The sequence below is a fragment of the Perissodus microlepis genome, chromosome 11 (genome assembly GCF_051167445.1).
Source record: "Perissodus microlepis isolate ML-2025 ecotype Zambia chromosome 11, ASM5116744v1, whole genome shotgun sequence".
Classification (NCBI taxonomy): Eukaryota; Metazoa; Chordata; class Actinopteri; order Cichliformes; family Cichlidae; genus Perissodus; species Perissodus microlepis.
The window spans coordinates 9,884,201-9,906,831 of NC_140471.1; the positions used below are offsets into that span (position 1 = coordinate 9,884,201).

Below are 22,631 nucleotides of genomic sequence, written 5' to 3' on the forward strand. Positions count from 1 at the left end.
AATGTTTAATGTAAACGTCTTTAACTCCGCAGCTGTCTGGCTGTGGATATTACTCACAGCTGCTCAAGTGCTGAAACGTGCTGAAGTAGACCACAGTGTCACACTAAACTATTAGAAATGTTGCTACGACACCTACCGGTGACGCCTTTAAATACTAAATACTAGAGCTTCTTTAGCGATTTAGTGAATGTATGACTTGGCCGCAGACTGCTAATGTAGAGTATTTTACCTCGGTTTTGTGCCATATGTGCATAACTAGTTTGTGTTTGGGATTAAGTTAAAACGTGTCATTAAAAGTTGTTCAGTTATGGAAATATGTAGGAATGCTGTGCAGTGTGGGAGACAAGCTTCCCTACAAGCCTGCCCTAAAAACTATGTCAGATCATTACTACTGAGCTGCACTAAAGACATGATTAACTTGTTTATTGTGAGCAAGAGACTGCAACAGAAATACAAAGAATATTTTTAGTTTAATGAGGTGTAGGAGCTACAAGCGATTTTTACTTTTATATGGAAATGAGCTGACACGTGAAATGTACAATCTTTGTTGTGATAATGACCTTCAAAACAAACAAAGAAACAGAGAGGGAGAGAGTGCTATCTTTTTAAAGGTGATGGTACTTAAAGGTGTTAATAAATCTTTTTTATGTCCCTCCTCACCCGGCGACTTGATTGCACATTTTGTTTTCAGTGCATCAGAGAGCAGCTGCACAGAGGTGTGGTTACACACAAACGCACATGTTCTGTGTTGTGGGTCTGTGAACTGGCTTTCTGGCGATAATTAAGAGGGGGAAGCAGTCAGATGAAGACTTACTGGACGCACGTGTGTCCCGATCTTGTTTTGAGCTTTGTTTTTTTATTATTATTACTATTATTTGACTTTTTATTGAATCATTTATTCCTTCAGGGCCACCAATGGCCCCAAGGGGGAAAAAACCACACTCATTCGTAAAGCTCACTTTGGTATATCTTTCCCCATCTCTCTTCAGCTTTTCTTCATCATCCATCTCTAGTTTTACTAGGCTAATCCTCTCTGCTAGGCCTATTTGACCCTAAAAGCATGGATGCTGTGTTTAAAAAAACTTGTCAGCTGCAACATGTTTCAGCTGACAAGTTGAAAAATAGGAAGCTAAAGACCAGGAAAGATGCATAATGCTATAATTAAATAAAGCATTTTTCAACAAAAAAAGTGAAAAGAATTTGGAGATTAAAAATTATCTAAATTCTACTGAATGGCTGTTGTGTATGGCCTATTAATACATGTAACTCTGTAGAGGAAAACATTTCAAGGGCACAGAGACACTTCTGAAAGCCACAGCTACGCAAGGGAGATAACTGGGGGTTTTTTTTGGTAAAACATCCCCAGTTATCGACTGGGAATGAAGAAATTATTTATATATTCGAGAATGCATATAGGGATGCACCCTATCAAAAAATTATTTCCAAATTATATTGTTCACTGACCAATCTAAGGGGTCATGATACGAGATATGTTAAAGCAAGATGGGAAACAGAGGGTAATCTATCCCTAACAGGAGAGGAATGGGATGGGATCTGTAGGCAGCAGTGGTCGGTAACAAGCTCCGCCTCGTGGAGGGAATTCAGTTGGAAGAATGTAATTCGTTATTTTAATACCCCGGCTCAAAAATCCAATTATTCTCATAACACAACATGCTGGAGGCAGTGTGGACATGCAGCAGCAAATCATTTCCACATTTTATGGGAATGTCCTCGTGTGGTTCCATTTTTGAAGGAAATACATAAGGTCCTGGAAACAATCTTTCAAAAGAAAATACAATTTCATTTTGCAGTATTGTACCCAGGTAACTTAGAGAGTCTTAATCTATGCAAACCGGATAAATATTTGTTCAGTGTGCTGTTAAGGCCATAACCCGCCGTTGGCTTAAGGAGGATACTCCTACTATAAATGAGTGGATTGATGTGAAATATACTATTTTTGTTATGGAAAGAATAACTTTTAGGCTAAAGTTGCAGGCGGACTCATTTGAGGATTACTGGTTGAAATGGTTGAAATATGTACAAAATGGGAGGCCCGATTTTGTATAATCTCATTCTATGTTCTGGTTTGTTTGTTTGGTTTATTGGGTTTTGTTTTGTTTCCCCCCACTGTGATTAATAAAACATAAATTTCAAAAAAAAGGGGGAGATAACTGTTTGGTGATATGATGAATAAAATGTGAAAATATCTTTTAGGAAATCACAAGAGACGACCATCCAGCTTGCTATCAGTCCATAAGTTTAAAAGGCAGCCCACAGTCTAAAAAGCAGCATCTATGATGAAGTGGAGGGCATTAATGCACATGGCATGAATAACTTGCTCTATAACTGCACCATTAATGCCAAATGATATATACAAGTTTTGGAGGGACAAATGCTTTTTTCCAGGGGAAGACCTTGCTTAATTCAGTAAGACAATGCCAAACCGCATTCTGCATGTATAATCAGATCCCTGCAGTCTGGGTGCCAAGCAGGAAAAACTAATATATTTGGTGCATTATGAAATGAAACATACAACAAATGAGGCACTTAACTGTTGAGAAAAACCTTTCACTGTCAATTTTCAGAAAGCTTATAGAGCTGATGCGACTCAGTGAGAGACATGGCCTTACCTCAGCTTTATAGAAACATGTATAGTCCTCATATTGCTTCACCAATACACTTTTTATCTATTAGTTTTAGCTGGAATGAGAATCGAGTACACTAGGAAACCTTTTTAAGTTTGCTGCTTTAAGACTGACATGTCAGTTTTCCTATATAAAGCTTATACAGGGAAAAACATGGTGGGAATGACCATTGCCTTTGTCCATGCTTGGTGGCACATACATCTCTGTGCTTGTCCAAAACAAAATGAGGACACGCTCCTCATAGACAAAGAAAAAAAGATCAGGATTTTGTAAAATACGCTTTTCAAATCAATTAAATGAACACTTGAGATCTCAATGGGAAAGAAAATCATGCTGGATAAATGTAGTGATATGGACTGAGTAATGTGTTAGGGATGAAATGACGCCACATTGTTTGACGGAAATGAAAATTATCAACCAAATCAAAGGGGGAAAATGATACAGCAGGCTAGTCCATTACCAGTAGTCCAGTAACTCAAAATGTTAGTTTGTATGGCCCCCATGCATGTGTGTATACCTGAAGGTGCTCCTAATGATACACAGTTGGTGTCTTGGGGGATCTTCTGGCAGATCTTGGGCAGGGGCGGATCTAGAATGGTGGCAAAATGATTTCTTGCCATCCCTATTTCCACCCAAGTGTTACATATGACAGAGTTGTTTATCAAAATAAGATAGCATTAACACTTTGAGCCTAGCTATTATTAACACTGAATATAAAAAATGAATATAAAACTGAATATATTACATAGTGTTAACCCCTCTCCACAATTAACAAATGGTTCAGCCCATAGTGCCGACCGGATTTATTTCTTGTTTTCTGACTATGATTGTGCCAGATCACATTTTGAATCAACACCATGGGCATTTCAGATTTCACACAGGTGGTTGGTTGTCACACTCTGAAAATGGAATGAAGGTGAGTTTTATAAACCCTCTGAGGTCCAGGTGTGTCCTGTGGACACACCTGACGGATTTTAGCTGATATAGCAACAAGCTGCAGCCACGCTGAGTCTCCATTTGAGCTTGTGTTGAAAGTTCGGACTTCAAAGTATACACCAGTTTTTAAATTTTAATAACAGGCCACTAAATCTAGAGTTATGATAAAAAAAAATACATATGTTTAGTGCGGAAGGATTTTTTTTAAAAGCATTTTCTAAGGACAGCACGAAAACAGTGTTTAAAAAAAAAAAAAAAAAAAATTTAACCAATTAAAAAAAATGACAACATGTGGGATTTGGTTGTTTAAGGAGAGAGCGAGAGAGCGATGTCAACAGCGAGTTTTGAGATGTGGGAGATTTGTGACGTTAAGCGTGGAGTGTATGGTTAGTGTGTTTTGTATTCGTTGTTTTGTTTTGTGTGTCAGTGAGGGCACTAATGAATGTCACAAAGGCAGATTGTCATGTAAACACTGTCTCCAGGTGGAGTGATACACCTGTTGTCAGGCCTGCAGGGTTTATCCCTGTGGTGTCTCCTCTGTCTTGAGGCGGACACACTATTTATTTATTTATTTTATTTTATTTTTACTGTCACAAATAATTTGTGGGTCATCTTATTGTGACACCTGATTGTTCTCTCATTTTAGTTATAGCAGTATTTTTTTTTTTATATGGTTGTATTAAAAAAAACAACAACAACAAACCGCCAGATGCATTAGCTGCATTTTTAGATAAATAGTTGCATATAACTTTATTGTTTACAAAATTTGTGCATAAGTTTTCAAAATTTACAATTTATATTTGCATTTAGTAAAATAATTTACTAAACATGTCTGTGGTTTTTACAGTAAAAAATATAACTACTACTAGGATTTTATGTTTTTTGTGTGATTCCATATCAGTTATGTTAATATAGTATGTCAATTGAATTCAAAATCCTGCTCCTCACATACAAGGTCTTAAATAATCAGGCCCCATCTTATCTTAATGACCTTGTAGTACCATATCACCCTATTAGAGCACTTCGCTCTCACTCTGCAGGCCTACTTGTTGTTCCTAGAGTATTTAAAAGTAGAATGGGAGGCAGAGCCTTCAGTTTTCAGGCCCCTCTTCTGTGGAACCAGCTTCCAGTTTGGATTCGGGAGACAGAAACTATCTCTACTTTTAAGATTAGGCTTAAAACTTTCCTTTTTGCTAAAGCATATAGTTAGGGCCGGACCAGGTGACCCTGAATCCTCCCTTAGTTATGCTGCAATAGACGTAGGCTGCCGGGGGATTCCCATGATGCATTGAGTTTTTCCTTTCCAGTCACCTTTCTCACTCACTATGTATTAATAGACCTCTCTGCATTGAATCATATCTGTTATTAACCTCTGTCTCTCTTCCACAGCATGTCTTTTATCCTGTCTTCCTTCTCTCACCCCAACCGGTCGCAGCAGATGGCCGCCCCTCCCTGAGCCTGGTTCTGCCGGAGGTTTCTTCCTGTTAAAAGGGAGTTTTTCCTTCCCACTGTCGCCAAAGTGCTTGCTCATAGGGGATCATATGATTGTTGGGTTTTTCTCTGTATCTATGAAGCGCCTTGAGGCGACTTTTGTTGTGATTTGGCGCTATATAAATAAAATTGAATTGAATTGAAATTGAATTGAATGAAAAAATAACTGTAAATTCAGATTTCTAACATTTTGTGTAAATTTAAACATGTAACAATTTGATTATTTCTAACAAAAAATAGTGTAAAACCTAAGCTAGACTTGTTTGTAAATAAACCACCCCATGTTGTGTAGCTTTCTGGATTTTATACTTATTGGGCTACATACTTATTTATTATACAGGCTATACAGTACATAAAATCAAAATTCACATGTTTTATGTAACTGAAATGTTTAATTATGTGGGCTACAGAAAATAATTACGTCATAGACCATATTTATATGAAATGTGTATAATTACTGCATTTGAATCATTTTAACCATATGTAACACCTGCATATGTGTGTTTTGTTTTTGTTTTGTTTGTTTTTTGTTTTTTTAAAGGCTTTGATTTTGCCACCCCATTTGTTTTCCATGCCACCCTAAAAAAAATTCTCTAGATCCGCCCCTGATCTGGGGGCCATTCAGTAGTATCAGTTCAGTGGTGTTTATGTGTTGATACACAATAACTTGATGTAAAGCCTTATTAGTCCGACAGAAACAAAAATAAGCAGCAATTTAGCAGCATTAAAAAAAAAAAAAGGTTTAAGCAAAATAAATGATCTGTTATTTAGGGTTAATTTTAGTTTTACCTGCACATGATGGTTTGGCAAAGAAAACAAGCACTCCTGATAGTTTAGGACACTCTTGGTAAATATATTTTATTCTCAGCAGTTATATTAGAAACCACAGGTATATAGTTTCAATCAAAGCTTCATTGCCACTCCATGCCTTCATGGCTTACATGACTGAGCCCGTCTATCCTTTCACCTGGTCTTTCGTGCTTCCTGCCTCCTCATCCTCTCATATTTCTACTAACTTACAAAACTTTTTCCCAGCAAAAATATTTTTTCTTTTACTTTGATTACAGGAAAAGCACAGCTGAAACAAATAAGATTTGTGTTCCAGTAAGCCATGTAAGTGAGTCAGCGTGCACACCACAAGGATGCTGGATCTACTCCACCCAAATGGAAAGCAGTCCTTGTCTACATGTAGCAGAACGCTGGATGGACATTAGAAAGACCAGACATATTTACTGGTTAGCTTGCAATTGAGATTTGTGCATATGGATAAAGGGGTGGCATGATGCTGAATGGTGAAAAAGGGGCTGGGAGATTAAGTTAATGGCAGCTGGACAACTGACTGGCACAAAGCTATACAAATATATGAGAAGCCAGCTGTCAGTGTGACATGCTGGTGCCAAATGGAATCTGATACTGAAATGAAAAAAATAAAACAAAACAGATTATAGTCATGCTGGTAGCACTAAAAGTGTGTAAAGTGCTTAGCTTTGGTTTTATAGAAGAAAATAAAACATTATCATATAACTTGTTGACCAAGTACAACTTTGCACTATCTGTTTCTGGGTGGTTTTAAAACTCAGGCAACCACAATTAGAAACAAGAACTTCAGTCAAATGTCCAGGCAAAGGAAGGAATGTTGCACAATAGTTCATTCCTATGAGCGAAACACACAAACATAGCTGTGGAAGTTAACCCTTTAAGAACAGAGGTTGTACAAATAACCACTTGCTTGCTACAAGAAGAGAGTTTTTCAAGATTAAGACACTCAAAGTCGCTTCTCGTGGCTATTGTAAATAAGTTAATTTAGTGATTAACCTTATATAACTCATGTTCTCAGTCATTTAATGTCATTATTTGCTTTTCAGGGCTGTTAAGAGGTGAGGGTCATAAATAAACAAGTCAAAGGGAGTGTTACTCAGCAGAGCATGGAGCTATTTTTGTATCATTTACAAGGAAATGAAAGAAAACAGAACAGTTTGTGTACAAAGACAGGAAACAGGTCTGCATACAAGGCGGGGCTCAGCTCCCCTGGTTTATGTAGAAAACTAGGATGAGTATTTTAATACTTTGAATTCTGCTTATAGGTTGTTGTTTTTATAGTACATTTTCACATGCATACTTTTTCATGCCATGTGGATGCCAACAATAATTCACCAGTTAAACATGGACTTGTGCCCTGCGAGTGTGAGTCAGGGGAGGAGGAGCACATTTCAATCGTTTATAAGGAAATGAAAGTGAGCATTGCAGCGCAGTCAAAAGTCAAACTTTTAAAGGCAGCAGAACAAATAAGAATATGTGTCCATGAAGGTAAGGATCAAGTCCTTTAATAACATCCATTTAATTATGTTTATTCAAAGTAAAGTGAATGATTAAAACTTGTTGATTAGGCTTTTACGTGGAAGTTTAGTTGACAGCAGCATCGGGGTCACTCTATGATCAGGTTTTTAGCCTTGTTTTGTTATTTTTCTGGTGTGTAATGGCTCATATTAGTAATTCTATGAATTAATAATAGGTATTATTATTATTGATACTCAATAGATTTCAAACTCATGCTCCAGGAATGGCCGCAGCCAGCAGTTTTCTGACAGAAGATCAGCTCCAGTGCTCCATCTGCCTGGATGTCTTCACTGAGCCTGTTTCTATTCCATGTGGACACAACTTCTGCAAAGCCTGTCTCACCAAACACTGGAAAGACAAAGAGCAACGTCAGTGTCCACTGTGCAACGAGAAGTTCAACAAAGGGCTCAAACTTCGTGTCAACACCGGATTCAGGGAGGTTGTGGAGAATTTTAAGACGCTCCCTGTAACAGCTGAGAATAATTCTCCGCTCACACCTGGACAGGTGCCATGTGATTATTGCTCTGGCAATAAGTTCAGAGCCTCTAAAACCTGTTTAGTCTGTTTGGCTTCTTTCTGTGAGACACATTTAGAGCCTCATAAGAGAGTCGCTGCCTTAAAAAGACACAGACTGACTAATCCTGTGCATGACCTGGAGGACAAAATATGCACAAAACACAACAGAATTTTAGAGTTCTTCTGCAGGACAGAGCAGACTCGTGTTTGTACCCTGTGTACGGAACACAGCGCTCACGATACTGTCCCTTTGGAGGAAGAATATGTAGATAAAAGAGCTCAGATGGGGAAGGAAAAATTAGAAGAGCCAGAAATTAAACAAGAACAAGCACAGAATTATCAGAGGATAAAACTGAAAACACAGAGGAAGAAGAAAAGCAAAGGTAAAGCAAAAGAAAAAGTGCCTAATCAGATAGTAGGTCCTCCTCCTTTTTCTTTTCTCGCTGAGGAGCCACGGCATATGGGTGGCTATTCCTACATCTCTGAAAATAAGGGCTTGTCTGAAGGGAGATTTTACTACGAGGTTCATGTTGGAGGGCAGACCGGCTGGGTTTTAGGAGTTGTCCCAGAGTCGATGCAAAGACAAAAGAAATTCAGACCAAACCCCAGGAATGGAAATTGGATTGTAAGGTCGGGAAGTAACTACTGCAGATGTCAACAATGCCTGCAAATGCCTGTTTTAAGAAGAAGGCCTGAAAGAGTCATGGTGTTTGTAGATTATGAGCAGGGATGCTTGTTCTTCTATGATCCAGACAATGCAATGATAGTGTACTCTGTTACTGGCTGCAACTTCAGCGAGAGGATTTTCCTGTTCTTTCGTCCTTTTGAGGAACTCAGCTGTGTGCAGAGGCTGCAACGGAAGTTCCGAGAAATTTTTCAAGATCCAGAATCAATATACTGGATGTTTGTTTTGATGTTCGTGTTTCTGATTTCATATTGGATGTCATTGAATGAACAGTACAGAGGACTAATCTGATCCTACCATTGATGTGATTTCATTTCAGTGCTGGATGCTTGGCAACAATGATGTGGACCTTTGCTTTTTAATTTACTACTTTTTAAACTTCCTACTAAAAATGTTTTTCAAGAGTATTTCTTAAAGCATTATATATTTTTTTTCATCGTTACTCTTCATAGAGAGACAGAGATGGATATCTTTTCCTGTATGAGCTGGAAGACTAACAAGCTGTGGTCAGTGTGCTTCCAGCTGAATAGTGATTAAGGAATCTGCCACTTAACCATGTGCAACAATATGATGGAACTTTATATAGAAAATGTCAGAAAATCACAATAAATGCTTTTACAGCTGTAATATTATCATTTTTGAGTACATTATTATTATTATTATCATTATTATTGCACGGCATGAAAAATGATTCACATTAGGTTTTCAAGAGCATGGTAACACCACTTGGGGGAGCAATATGCTCACGCTTTCTAATACCCCCTCATACGTTCACAAATCACTGAAGTCAGATGAAATACTGTATACAGCACAACTAAACAGTACTTAATGTAGCTAAACCACCACATTGGGTTTTATTTTCAATTTAAAAAAAAAAAAATTAAAGCTCCTTGGAGACTTAAGGTAAAAGCAATTTGTTCGCTGCTCAGAAATTAATGTTCAAGATTTTATATTTCGCCGCCCTGCCATATAATTAACTGGAGAGAAATTTCTAAGATAACCATAATGAAAGATAAATTTTCATTTTGCATTATCAGCTCAAAATTTCTATTTGCAAGGCAGTCTCATGGTCAGTCCTGCTGACATTCCCAATAGCCCCAGTTATAGTGTTAATATCAGTATTATGCCAGCATGCTGAACTAAGAACATTATACAAGCTGAAATAATAACTGATACAGTGTTTCATAAAGGTTTCTTTATGTCAGTGATACTGTATTGACTTAAGATTTTAAATTGTATTCTGCATGTTTTTCAAGTTGTTACTGTATTGTTGTTTACATGTTACTGGTTTTCTGGTCTATTTTGCATAAGATGGAATCCATTCACTTACTTTTTCTATGCAAATCCCTCAAAAAATTTGTATTCATATCAATACATTTTTTTTTTTTTAAGAGTAAATACAACTGACTGCAACATAACAAGCTTAAAATCCTATAGCCACATGTTAAAACCACACATCTCCACACACCTCTGGACAGCAAAATAATGCAATCAGAAGCACCGGCCACACTGTCAGCCCCCCCCTGATTTGAGCTATGAACTACAGTTTCCACTGAGGAGGTATTTTAGGAAACTGTGGCAGTCCCACAGGGAATATTAGGGTTTTCCATTATGACCGCCCAGGTTGGGTTCATGGAGAGAGGTCAAAGAGCCACCTCCCACTGTCAGCAGAGTTCACAGGGTTTGGTAATTCCCAGGTCCCAACACAGACATCTTAATGTTTCAAAAGGGAATCCTTTGGAAGAGGTATTTCCCAAAACACATGCCTGAAAAATAAAATATGTCAATTTATTTCTGGGAAAAAGCCTATTTTTGTCATTTAAATCTGTGGTTTCTCAAACTATATTACCAAATTCTTCTTCTTCTAACTTCTTAATGTAGAGCAGCCATTGTCAGTCAAGTGATAGTTTGCAAATCCAGAGTCTGACATAGTCACGTAACAAAGTCCCGTAGACATCAAGTACAGCAGATGTGGGACAAAGATCTACCACGCGTTCAGCAGCATCAGTAGCACGTTGTGTCCTGCAAGCTTTATTCGCAAGCTGCTAGTTTTATATTAAAAACTTGCACGTGTTTCACATTTTGCTCAAATCAATTGAAAATGATATTTTATCCTACCTTCATCCCAAAAGTAAGAATGATTCCAAATGCAGATTTTATCATTGCATGGCAATAAAAAGAACACAGCTTTCATACATAAAATACACCTTTATTTCAAATGCTGGGTTTTGCAATTTTTGTTCAGAAACGTACAAAAAGAAGCCGAAAAGAATCAAGCAGAAAAATATATACAATTTGTGTTTAATATTACCAGTTAACTGTGTATTCAATACACACTCGGTCAAACAGGCTACACAGCAAGTATTTACAAAACTTTTGTCATGATCAAAATAGCTGTTATGTGCACTACTTTAAATAAAAATAAAGAAACAAGTCCACCAGAAATAAAAAGCGTACATTTAAAACAGAGGCAAGATTTCAGGACAATGTTAGAAATGGCACTTAGACACCACAGTGAACTCTCTTTCACCAGTTGAGCTTTTGTTTGCAACCATGTCCAAAGTAAACAGTTCAGCTATTTCAAAAACGTGTCTCACGGTGGGAGAAAAGGTTACTGATCGCCTCTGATTGTAACCTTTGCTCTCACTTTCCTCTTTTCTGTCTGTTTATCAATATGAATTTTAATCCAAGTGTCAAGCTGTACAGTAACATTTATTCTGATACAGGGTATTCTTGCGTTTATTAGCAATAAACACTATGTTGGAGAAAGGCTTCGTACAGTCATGACACAACCCTGTGCTTGTATATCATCATACTACTCTACCTCTTTAATAGATGGTGTTTAAAAGACTCTTTACAGCCTACACTCATCTGTCCAAATCTATTATGGAAGGATTGCAGTATGCTGTATCTGATCTCCAAAAGTGAAGAGGCATCAGATGGAATCCATTCCAGTCATAAGGCTTAAGTGCTTTCATCGTACTTAATAAAAGTAATTAAGTATCTTCCACAGGATGTGAAACAATTCCTCACCAGGGGAATCAAAAAATGAATACATGAATACATGTACCACAATGGGCAGATGTCAGATGTGTACATGTCCCAAATTATGGCCCTATTGAATATAGTGTGTATAATGGGAATTATTTAAAATAAGTTCTTCATTTATACTAAAGATATAGATGGTTTTGAAACAGAGTCATCAGCCCCACTCTGGTGATAATTGTGATCTCACTAATAAACTTTTGGGTACTCCCTGATCTATATTCGCATGCCAGTGTAACCCAGCTCTGAGGGCGGCCACGCAGCATTGTCTCGAGGGCAGTGGCGGTGGCAGGCGCACGTCGTGATCACCATGACGGGCCTCCGTGTAGTTTTCCCATTAGCACACTGGAACTCCACCAGCGCGGTTTTGGTTCTGTGAGGGGTGCAGCAGCGTCCGTCTGTGCAGGAGCCACAGAACCGAGGTTTGTAGGCTTGGACGCTGGTGCAGTTCTTATAGGAGAGGTGAACGGCTTTGCTGCTCCTCACCATCTTCTGGCACCTACTGCCTCTCTGCAGGGAGCGGTAGATATGACAACTCAGTTAATGTGCGCTACATCGCTCTGGAAAATAACTCCATTCTTGTGCTTTGTCGTTGTGAAATTAGCTCATGCAGTCAAGTTACGCAGATCTAAGCAAGCTAAAGAAAAGGAAGAAACCTCTACTCAGATTGTACCTTTTGTGGAAGCTGTGTCAGCTGCACCTGCTGCTCATCGCAGGGTCTAATCATACACAGCCGACTCTGCTTCACCATCTCACACCGGCTGTTCTTATTTGTGACCCTGGTGGACACCCCCATGCCGCATGTTTGAGAGCACGCTCCCCACTCTGTAGTCTGCTCAATGCAGTTCAGGCTCCGGTCCCAAGCATCAAAACTCACAGTTTCTTCCTGACGGTAGGCTGAATGAAACACAGAAAGGCAGTTTAGACAGAAATCTAAAAGTAAAAGCTTCAAAGCGTATTCTGGAAAAGCCAGTGATCACCATGTGCCTTGGCGTGTTTAAGAGACCATGCTCAGGTTGCACATTCCAGACTCATGTTACAACACTGTCTCTTTGTTCTGTTCTTCCTCGTCCTCAAATCTTACTCTAATTTCCTCTTTTACTCCTTCTCCTGGTTCTTACTACCTTAACTCTAAACATGTCAAAGAAATATGCGAAACCTTTTACCACTGTGTCTCACAGAGGAGTGACTCCAATTTCAAAAAACAATGTGCAGCTTATGTACACCTCAGTATAAACAGCCCATCTCATTTCATCCTACTTGCAATCTTCTCACCTGCCATGGCAAAGCCACCCAGTGCACTGGCCCCAGCCTGGGGCTCACACACCCACTTCTCGCAGCACTCTCCAGGCACCTGGATCCTGCGCGGCATAGGGCAGTCTGGTCCAGGCAGCATAACATCCACGTTGCAGCGTGACACACATGCTACCTGCCCGTCGCGGCATATGCACTGGTACTTACAGCTGGGGAAAAAGGTCTGACCGTTCTGGTAGACAGAGCCGTCTATAACACACACAGCTACCTTGGGAGCTGGAGGAAGAAGGCAAAACAACAAGAGAGGACAAAACTATGAAGGGTTAAGCTATGATTTTGAAAAATCGATGTAGTAGCCCTAAGATCATCCCATTCACCTGTACAAATACCAGTCCTCTTGTGGATGTCAGCTGAGTAGTCACATTGGAGCCCTTTACGTGTGTCACAGGGGTTCATGTCAGAGCACGCCTGCCCTTTTTGACGAGCGCACACCAGGCAGCAGATGCAATCATCCAGAACCAGAGGCATCCCAGGGGGACACATGGGAGGCTCTTTAGGGCACTGGCATCGACGTGGACACACCTGGCACCAGACTGGTGTAAAAACCTAAGGAAAAAACAAAAAATGTATTTCACAAGTTAGTAAATCTCCATTTTTAAACTGATTGCGAGTAAAACAAAAATATAAAAATATACATCAAATATATATAAAAGTATTTAAAATGATTTAACTACCTGGTATTAAATAATAAAACATTTTCTATGTTAAAACCTAAAGTCCTACAGGGATATTTCATTACCACTGTGATTCCTACCTGTGCTGTGACGAAGAAAACAAATACCAGTCTATCCACCACACTGACCATCTTCCTGCATAGAATCAAAACTATTTGCAGCCTAAAAAACGTTCAGTTGTCTTCAGGGTCCGATTTGAGTCCTTTGGTTCAGGGTTTATTCTTCCCTCCTCTCTGGCTGTGTGATGTAGCAGAAGGTGTCTTTGTCGTTCTGGTCAGAGTTCAGAAGAGGAGGACCTTAAATACAGCCCAGCTGTCCTGCTAGCACCATGACGACAAACAGGAAGGAATGCTGGAAAGATCTCCCAGACTGCTGGACGAAGGCAAGGGCTGCATTTTATGGAGCGATCGGATCAAAGACGTGCCACGAACCCAACAGAGGGTCCAGCTGACACAAGATTGGATTCTCAGAGGAAACGTTTTTATTTTATTCAGCTGAATTAATCATCATAAATTATATTTGTGCATTCAGTTGATTGCACAAGAAACAGCCATTTTTGTTATATACACTTTTATTATAACTATCTATATTATAGGTTCCTTTTGTTGCAGTCCAAGATGTTAATATCATATACAGAAGGCTGGCTCTTACTTTTAACCCTTTGACCTCTTTCCTTGAACCGTGCCTTGGAGGTCACAGTGAAAAACCATGCTATTCCCTGTAGGCTCATTTCTATTTCTTTAAATAGCTGCACAGTGGAAACATTTGGTTCATCAGCAGCTTGGAAAAGCAGGGAGATGACAAAAACACATCTGTCCTGAGGTGTATTATGGTGTCTTCTCACCAGACATACAGTGGCTTGCAAAAGTATTCGGCCCCCCTTGAACTTTTCCACATTTTTTCACATTACAGCCACAAACATGAATCAATTTTATTGGAATTCCACGTGAAAGACCAACACAAAGTGGTGTACACGTGAGAAGTGGAACGGAAATCATACATGATCCCAAACATTTTTTACAAATAAATAACTGAAAAGTGGGGAGTGTGTAATTATTCAGCCCCCTGAGTCAATACTTTGTAGAACCACCTTTTGCTGCAATTACAGCTGCCAGTCTTTTAGGGTCTGTCTCTACCAGCTTTGCACATCTAGAGACTGAAATCTTTGCCCATTCCTCTTTGCAAAACAGCTCCAGCTCAGTCAGATTAGATGGACAGCGTTTGTGAACAGTTTTCAGATCTTGCCACAGATTCTTGATTGGATTTAGATCTGGACTTTGACTGGGCCATTCTAACACATGGATATGTTTTGTTTTAAACCACTCCATTGTTGCCCTGGCTTTATGTTTAGGGTCGTTGTCCTGCTGGAAGGTGAACCTCCGCCCCAGTCTCAAGTCTTTTGCAGACTCCAAGAGGTTTTCTTCCAAGACTGCCCTGTATTTGGCTCCATCCATCTTCCCATTAACTCTGACCAGCTTCCCTGTCCCTGCTGAAGAGAAGCACCCCCAGAGCATGATGCTGCCACCACCATATTTGACAGTGGGGATGGTGTGTTCAGAGTGATGTGCAGTGTTAGTTTTCCGCCACACATAGCGTTTTGCATTTTGGCCAAAAAGTTCCATTTTGGTCTCATCTGACCAGAGCACCTTCTTCCACATGTTTGCTGTGTCCCCCACATGGCTTGTGGCAAACTGCAAACGGGACTTCTTCTGGTTTTCTGTTAACAATGGCTTTCTTCTTGCCACTCTTCCATAAAGGCCAACTTTGTGCAGTGCACGACTAATAGTTGTCCTATGGACAGATTCCCCCACCTGAGCTGTAGATCTCTGCAGCTCGTCCAGAGTCACCATGGGCCTCTTGGCTGCATTTCTGATCAGCGCTCTCCTTGTTCGGCCTGTGAGTTTAGGTGGACGACCTTGTCTTGGTAGGTTTACAGTTGTGCCAAAATCCTTCCATTTCTGAATGATCGCTTGAACAGTGCTCCGTGGGATGGTCAAGGCTTGGGAAATCTTTTTGTAGCCTAAGCCTGCTTTAAATTTCTCAATAACCTTATCCCTGACCTGTCTGCTGTGTTCTTTGGACTTCATGTTGTTGTTGCTCCCAATATTCTCTTAGACAACCTCTGAGGCTGTCACAGAGCAGCTGTATTTGTACTGACATTAGATTACACACAGGTGCACTCTATTTAGTCATTAGCACTCATCAGGCAATGTCTATGGGCAACTGACTGCACTCAGACCAAAGGGGGCTGAATAATTACGCACACCCCACTTTGCAGTTAATTATTTGTAAAAAAAAAAAATGTTTGGAATCATGTATGATTTTCGTTCCACTTCTCACGTGTGCACCACTTTGTGTTGGTCTTTCACGTGGAATTCCAATAAAATTGATTAATGTTTGTGGCTGTAATGTGACAAAATGTGGGAAAGTTCAAGGGGGCCGAATACTTTTGCAATAGAGATGAAGCTAACTGGAATCCAAAATGAAAATCATTTAATGGGGGCGTCTGATTCCAGTCCAATACAGTTTTCATGATCATCATATAAAAATATCAAAACATGAAATAGGTTCAATCTTTGTAGTTGTTCTTGTAATCCCACATGCATGTTAGGAGACATTTAAACAGATTAAAGCAGATGACATTGAAACTGGGTTCACACAAAGGTATAAGTGCCACTCAAGTACAAAGTGGGGTTTAATAAAGTGTGTGGCAGATGTTCGTGAAGAATGCCCTTCTTGACACAACCCCAAAGGGAGTGTGTCTAAAAATCCAGAGCAGTAACAATATAGTGCAGGAGATTGGTGTTCAACATTTTCTGTTTTGGAAAGTTGGCATAAAACACCTGGTTTCACTCAGTAATACCAAATTTATGCATGCTGATATCTGTTTTGTTGTGAAATAGTTCAAAACTATGATCACATCAGGAAGTGTGTCCAGGTTCCAGCTGTTTTTAAAAGCTTCTCTGTCCTTCACAGTTTACTGCCCCTTTGATAGTGAGTAACATAAAGCAAGCCAAACCCACCCCCAACCAAAACTCAAACTCTCTAAATAACTTGGTTCTGCCAAAAGCTTCAAATTCAGTGCTGTTCAAACAGTTTTACCAGAGGAAGCCAAAGAATGTCAAACTTCACAACTTTGTTTGCTCAGTCTGCGCAGAGATCTACTTTTTAACTTCTTCCATTATCTCACAGGAGAGGCTGTGCCAGACATCTCATCATGAGCAGTAGAGCTGTAGGATGTTATAGCTGATAAGAATGTCACTAAAAAAAGAAAAGATTTTTTTTAACATCCATCATCTGCTTTAGTTCTTGTTTCTTTATACTATCAACCATCCAAGATGCCTTTCTTTTGCTATTCACTGGCAGAAAAATACATTATTTGAATGCTCTTCTAATATTTTTCTTTTTACCTAATTACAAACTTTACAACTTTTAGATCACTGTAGAGTTTGCGCTGGCCGTGACCGTTAGGGAAAATATTTAAATTCTTGGATATCTTGGAGCAATGTGGTTACAAATCTGTAGATTTAAAGGAATGGGTCAAAAAATGTAGATGGCACCATAAGAGAAGGAATACTGTAGAGGCTGAGATGACATTTATCCACATGTGCCAGTCTTTCTGTGGCTACAATAGTAGATGAGGTCTCATCCCCTTTTTTGTTATTGTCACTCGTCTTTTGTTTACCTGTTGAATGCATTTTATAATCCAGCGGTAGGACACGTTTTAGTGCCACTTTAAAATGAGATTTGACACACTGAGAGGTTATTACCATAACTTGGCCTGTCATCCTGTTGTTGTTAGTGTTGGACTCTGCTGTAGGGCTGTAAGCTTTTTGCCAAGTGGTCAGGCCACACAGTCACAGCCTCCTCTGAGAGCTTCACGCCCTGATTCTCTGAGCGTTTACAGTCAACAATATTTTGCAACAAATAATAAGGAAACCTTTGTGGTGAACACACTGTGTGGTGCAGTGGGTGGAGTATTCAGCATCTTTGACCTGTTCTTTATATTGTATACAAATTTGTATGATGGCAATAGCCACTGTGACAACGTGCCATCTAATGGTTTGTGGATTACTGTTTTAAAATTCTAAGTTTGGCATTCTGTTTCCCTTTGAAACTGGGGGGTGGGGGGCATATTTGGACAAAGTTATTGGCTTATGCTATCTGGCAGGCTAGCCTGGTTAGCAAGATGGAAGCATGGATTGCTGGACAGTTATACTGGATGCTGACTTAAAAACATTCACAAAACAAAGGTAACTATTTTTTACATTGTAATCAAATGTAAAACAGGTGAGTTTTGCCAATCCATATATTTTTCCATCCATCCAGTCAGTCAGCCAGCCTGTGTGGAAGCTGTGTGCATAGATTTGGCTTTGCAACCAACCTTCATTAGGACATTTGAACTGTAGTTTTGACTCTTTCACAGCTGTTTTTTTGTTTTCCAGTCCTTCTGCTCAGTTTAATTATATGCTCCTGACATGTTATGACACCTTATGAGCCAATATTAAAATGTTCTATTAGGTTTAGCTTTTGGTGAGTATCACACTTTCTTACTTTGTTGTTTGGAATCCCAAATCAAATGTACATTAAACCTTTTTCGGCTTTATATTGCATTTAATTACACCTTTATTACAGGGTATTCATATTTCTTTATATGCTTTTCATAAAATCCTTTTTCAAAAGTGACTTCATTGTTTGCAGAAAGTTTTCACCACCTGAAAACCACCTGGGATAAGTCATATGGATCCAAACATTCACAATGCAAATTTGGCTGGTTTCTCTGTTGAAGACAAATATAATTATTTGCACAGACGTCTGTTTGTAATAACTGTGTGTGGGAATAACACACTTAGAACAGAGCTTTTTCCAGTTTTGTGAAAATGATAAAAGTGAACACAAAGTCCAGTCTGGGTTATTGGTCTCTCCTGAATATGTTTTTTATGAAGCCCATAAAATATTTAATGTACTTAGTGTGCATTCTGATGGTGGTATGAAGTAAATGAAAGAGTGTAAACTCAGTAACTGCAGTGTTTGATCAATTCTTTTCCAAAGGAATTACAAAATAAGACCTTGAATAATTCAACATGGTTAAAACAGCCATGCCTTAAGTCCAAATATGGTTGTTTTCATTAAACTGGCTTTAAATCCTCAAACATATAACTCTCCAGCACACTGTTATTTCCTTACAAACTGAAAGGAATACTAATCATAGTAGTATATGCTAGATACAAAATGCTGAAAAAAGTGGCAGCCTAATAAGCTGTTCAACCAATGAGTCAAAGCATAGTAGACATGGCTTCAGGGTCTCTCACCCCGACTAGGGCTTCATCTCTTGCTCTGGCCGGGTTCAGGAAGAGTTGAAACATCCTGATCAAAGTGACTCGTCGCTGTCGCCTAAATTTTAATCATCTGCTCAGGGCAACATATTGGAAGTCTTTTATCATGTCCATATGAATCATACACAAAGTTTAATGCTCATCGCGATTTAAATTCACTTGCCTAGAGGCAGTCAGTCAGTGGGTTTAGCAGCTTGGGAGGCCACCACAAATCTCTCAGTCAGGGTTTATTTGCAGTATGCCACTGCATATGAGCTGAATCACTGGGACAGAGGCATGTGTCTCTAATGGTGGGTGGTAGTGGATGGACACAATGTGGAGCTTCAACTAATAAAACATGTTGTATGGAAAAACCACAGGCTGCACTTCAACAGGATGTCAAATGGCTTTATACTCTGCTGAAGGAAACCCGATGGCTTCCTGTGTGCAAGGAGAGGGACGGTTTAGACTCAGCTTTTCAGCTGTTTCGGGTGCAGTAATTGAATCTGGTCATAAAGTACAAGGGACTTTCTTTTGCTCAGTAGCAGATCGTAGTTTTCAAGCAGTCAGCCCTTGGAGTCACTTATTGTCTTAAAAGTACTTAAACTGGGAGGTGCCTGCCTGCACACATCAGCGTCATGTATCTAACTTGAAGATGTGCAGTGTTCTCCGAGGGAATGAAAAACAAAAATGTTCATTCTGACAGTCATTTTGAAGCAGCAGAGACCGCCAGCAGCAGTGCAACAAAAGCGTGTTTAATGCTATTCACAGTCAGTCTTTGCATTTCCAACAGGACACCCTGTTGAGCTTTCTGTTTGTCACAGTTTGCAGCCGAGGGCAGAGTTCATCTGTTCCATGGTGATGTTTGTTTTAACATCTTTGTGGCTGAAGAACTGAACACATGGCTGCCACTTGGGGGAGATCTTATATAAAAATCAGACCACAATAAAAAATTGAATTCACAGCCAAGTTTAACGGCGCACAAAAAACGAACTAACTGAGGGAGGTCTGACTGGAAAAGCTGACAGAAGGGCTTGGACTTAGACTTTGAAGCCTAAAGTATATTTGGTTTATATTAAGATCAACGATCACTGGATTTTTGGGGATTATTTTACACATTTCCTAGATTTATGAGGGCATTTACAGGAGAAGTATCCCTAAAAACATAATGTGGAAGTACGAGTGCCTGTAATTGCATGTTTTAAATAAGTTCTGTATCTTATAATAAAATATTCGCAGCTGAAAATTTCAAAATGTCAGCATATAAACATGTTTTGGGTGGTTTGAGTCATTGGCTTTATCACTGCTGCCACACACACTTAGTATTATTCTTCCAATACCCTTTAAATGCATAAAGTGTATACGCAGTCTCAGTGCTGTGTAATGCACTGGAACTTTATGATTGTTACAGAAATAGTCATGTTTACTGCCTGATTACTAAGGACTTTATTTCTTAGTCCTCATTTTCATTTCATTCCTTAATTTGTGTTGCAGAATAAACAGTTTGAAATGACCGGCAAGATTTGTTTTATTAAAACATTTTGACTTATGAACATTAACATGGTTAAACTTGAATGTCTGTTTTGTGCTGAGATGTCCTAATAAATAAGTGATCAGCTACAATAAATTAATTCAGTAATAAACAATAGGGAGTGTGAATTCAGATTACAGATTACAGATTTTACTTGCTGTCAAATTGTGTGGTTTTATTTTAATTTGTTGTTTGTGGTTGTATTTTGCTGGTTTCTGTATTTTAATTTATTAGAATTTATTTTAATCTGCTGTTTTATTGATGTCATTATTATTATTATTATTATTATTATTATTATTATTATTATTATTATTATTATTATTATTATTATTATTAATTCAAACCAGTAGCAAAATAATAAATTTAAAAAAGATACATTTAAACAGCTCTGAAATAACAAGTAAATATAAGAGTAGGGTTGTTAGAAGAAATGTTGTGATGGCCCACTTTATTAATGAGCAAGTTGTGTTGATTTCTTTGTGTTTTTGCATCTGAACCTCAAAGAAGTTTGTAACATAATGATAACATTTAATCTTCACTTCACTGTTCTGAGTTTGGCTAAACTGCAGCAAAAATTTCTGAGATAAATTCAAAGGCCCTTGTTTCACAATATATCTTGTCTTTGAATGACCTTCTATTGCAAAGGTCATGGAGCTGCTCAGTTAAATCCTTGGCAACCAGTGACCTGGCAGATTGTGAAGTATGTTGACAGTTCAGCTTATAGGTCCTCTGGCTATTTAGCACTGGCAACGTGGGAATGTTATGTTTCACCTAGGAGAGGGATTGAAACGCAACTGCTCAGAGGCAGGCTTTTAAGGGTTACAATTTACAGCACCTTTCTTATTTGGTGTTTACTTAGTTAGAATATTCTGGAGAAGTGACATGGAAGAAGGACTGGGGTCAGCCGTCTGCCCAGCACCACTGCCTTCATAAATTTAACTACCTATTGTTCCCAGTTTAGCATCGTCCAACACGCAGCTTCATGCAGCAGGGCATTCCTGCAGATATTTACCCAAGAGCTAGGCTTAGCCATCAAATTGCATGTGGTCTCTGTTTTTAGGGAGTAAAAATGTATCTAAAGAAAGAAATTTTTTTTTTTTTTAAAGATGTGGAACACGTTCTGGGCTCTTTATTAGCTGGCCTTACTTCCAGTCAGGACACGTGGTCAGCAAAAAGTTTTTTTTGTTTTGTCTCTTTAAACTGCCATGAGCTCATCTGCATCTGTGAGTACATTGGGCTTTTGAGAACAATAAAAAAACACACATACTGTTAAAAAAGTGGAGTGTTCATGCGTAGCTCTATAGTGGCCTCTTCTGGATATAAAGAGAACATTCGTGCACAAAAGTGATCAACCGGGAAATCAAACATATATGTAACATATATATAACATATATGACTGCGACACTTTAACACTCTAATGACCTCAGTTTTAATTTGATAGTCCCACTTTGGGTTTCTTTTGTTTTTATATGTCAATGTTTATAGGAGAACAGGAGGCTTTAGGAGTGCGACAAGTGAGAATAAACCTTAAACTGTTTTGCAGACTCAATTTATTATCACTGAAAATCACAAAAATGGTGAAAGGATTACTCTGGGTGAATGTTGGTGGGTTTTTTGTTTGTTTTGTTTTTTCACTCCTTTGCCTGTCTGCTAGAGGGCAGCATTATCCAATATTAAAATGATGTTCTGTGTGGAAGGGAGTGTCTCCTTCTCTTTCCAGCTCTCCCTCTCACATGCAGGCACACACACATACACACACAATCCAATATGCACGCACTTATTGGTTCAGCAGCTGTGTCTTAATTACTCAAAGGGCTTCCAGCTAGCACACCAATATTGTAACAACAGGTGTAGCTTCACATGTTGAGCAAAAATCTCCCAGCGGTTGAAATGTTCCTTTAGTATGCTACATTCAAGACTATTTTGTATTCATCATCAACATGAGATATAGCTTCACATACAACTTATTTGCTTTTTTCAGGAAAATTGTCCCACTGACGGAAAACAATGCTCTGATTAGCCATCTTAGTTCTTGGAACTGAACACAAAGACAGAATAATGACTTCAAAGTGAAAACACATTAGACGCCATGTGCCACTCAAAGGAAAAACGCAGTCGTGATTAAATTAGGAATGATTCTTG

The 22,631-nt window shown here is 38.9% G+C and overlaps 2 protein-coding genes across 3 annotated transcripts; one reads left to right on the forward strand and one right to left on the reverse strand.

Moving 5' to 3' along the window:
* The first annotated feature begins 7,133 nt into the window (after window positions 1-7,133).
* Window positions 7,134-9,237, forward strand: LOC146377269 (nuclear factor 7, ovary-like). 2 transcript variants are annotated; one of them, XM_084944492.1, is made up of 2 exons: window positions 7,134-7,379; window positions 7,611-9,237. In XM_084944492.1, the coding sequence occupies exon 2, from the start codon at window positions 7,633-7,635 to the stop codon at window positions 8,899-8,901; it is 1,269 nt and encodes a 422-aa protein (XP_084800618.1). In that variant the 5' UTR covers window positions 7,134-7,379; window positions 7,611-7,632; the 3' UTR covers window positions 8,902-9,237. The 2 variants fall into 2 exon arrangements, with proteins under 2 accessions (XP_084800618.1, XP_084800617.1); XM_084944491.1 differs by having other exon boundaries at window positions 7,631-9,237.
* Window positions 9,238-10,798: 1,561 nt separating this feature from the next.
* On the reverse strand, window positions 10,799-13,938 carry LOC146377270 (CCN family member 3-like). The gene is made up of 5 exons (XM_084944493.1): window positions 13,724-13,938; window positions 13,287-13,515; window positions 12,931-13,185; window positions 12,329-12,552; window positions 10,799-12,165 (listed from the first exon to the last, which is right to left on the reverse strand). The coding sequence occupies exons 1-5, from the start codon at window positions 13,772-13,774 to the stop codon at window positions 11,872-11,874; spliced, it is 1,053 nt and encodes a 350-aa protein (XP_084800619.1). The 5' UTR covers window positions 13,775-13,938; the 3' UTR covers window positions 10,799-11,871.
* Window positions 13,939-22,631: the final 8,693 nt, after the last annotated feature.

Coding starts and splice junctions, on each gene's coding strand:
- LOC146377270 (XM_084944493.1), bottom strand. CDS start 13,774: ATGGTCAGTGTGGTGGATAGACTGGTATTTGTTTTCTTCGTCACAGCA. Junction 13,516..13,723: donor TTTTCTTCGTCACAGCACAG/GTAGGAATCACA, acceptor TTTTTTCCTTAG/GTTTTTACACCAGTCTGGTG. Junction 12,553..12,930: donor GGGTGGCTTTGCCATGGCAG/GTGAGAAGATTG, acceptor TGTTTCATTCAG/CCTACCGTCAGGAAGAAACT.
- LOC146377269 (XM_084944491.1), top strand. CDS start 7,184: ATGCATACTTTTTCATGCCATGTGGATGCCAACAATAATTCACCAGTT. Junction 7,380..7,630: donor AAGAATATGTGTCCATGAAG/GTAAGGATCAAG, acceptor CTCATGCTCCAG/GAATGGCCGCAGCCAGCAGT.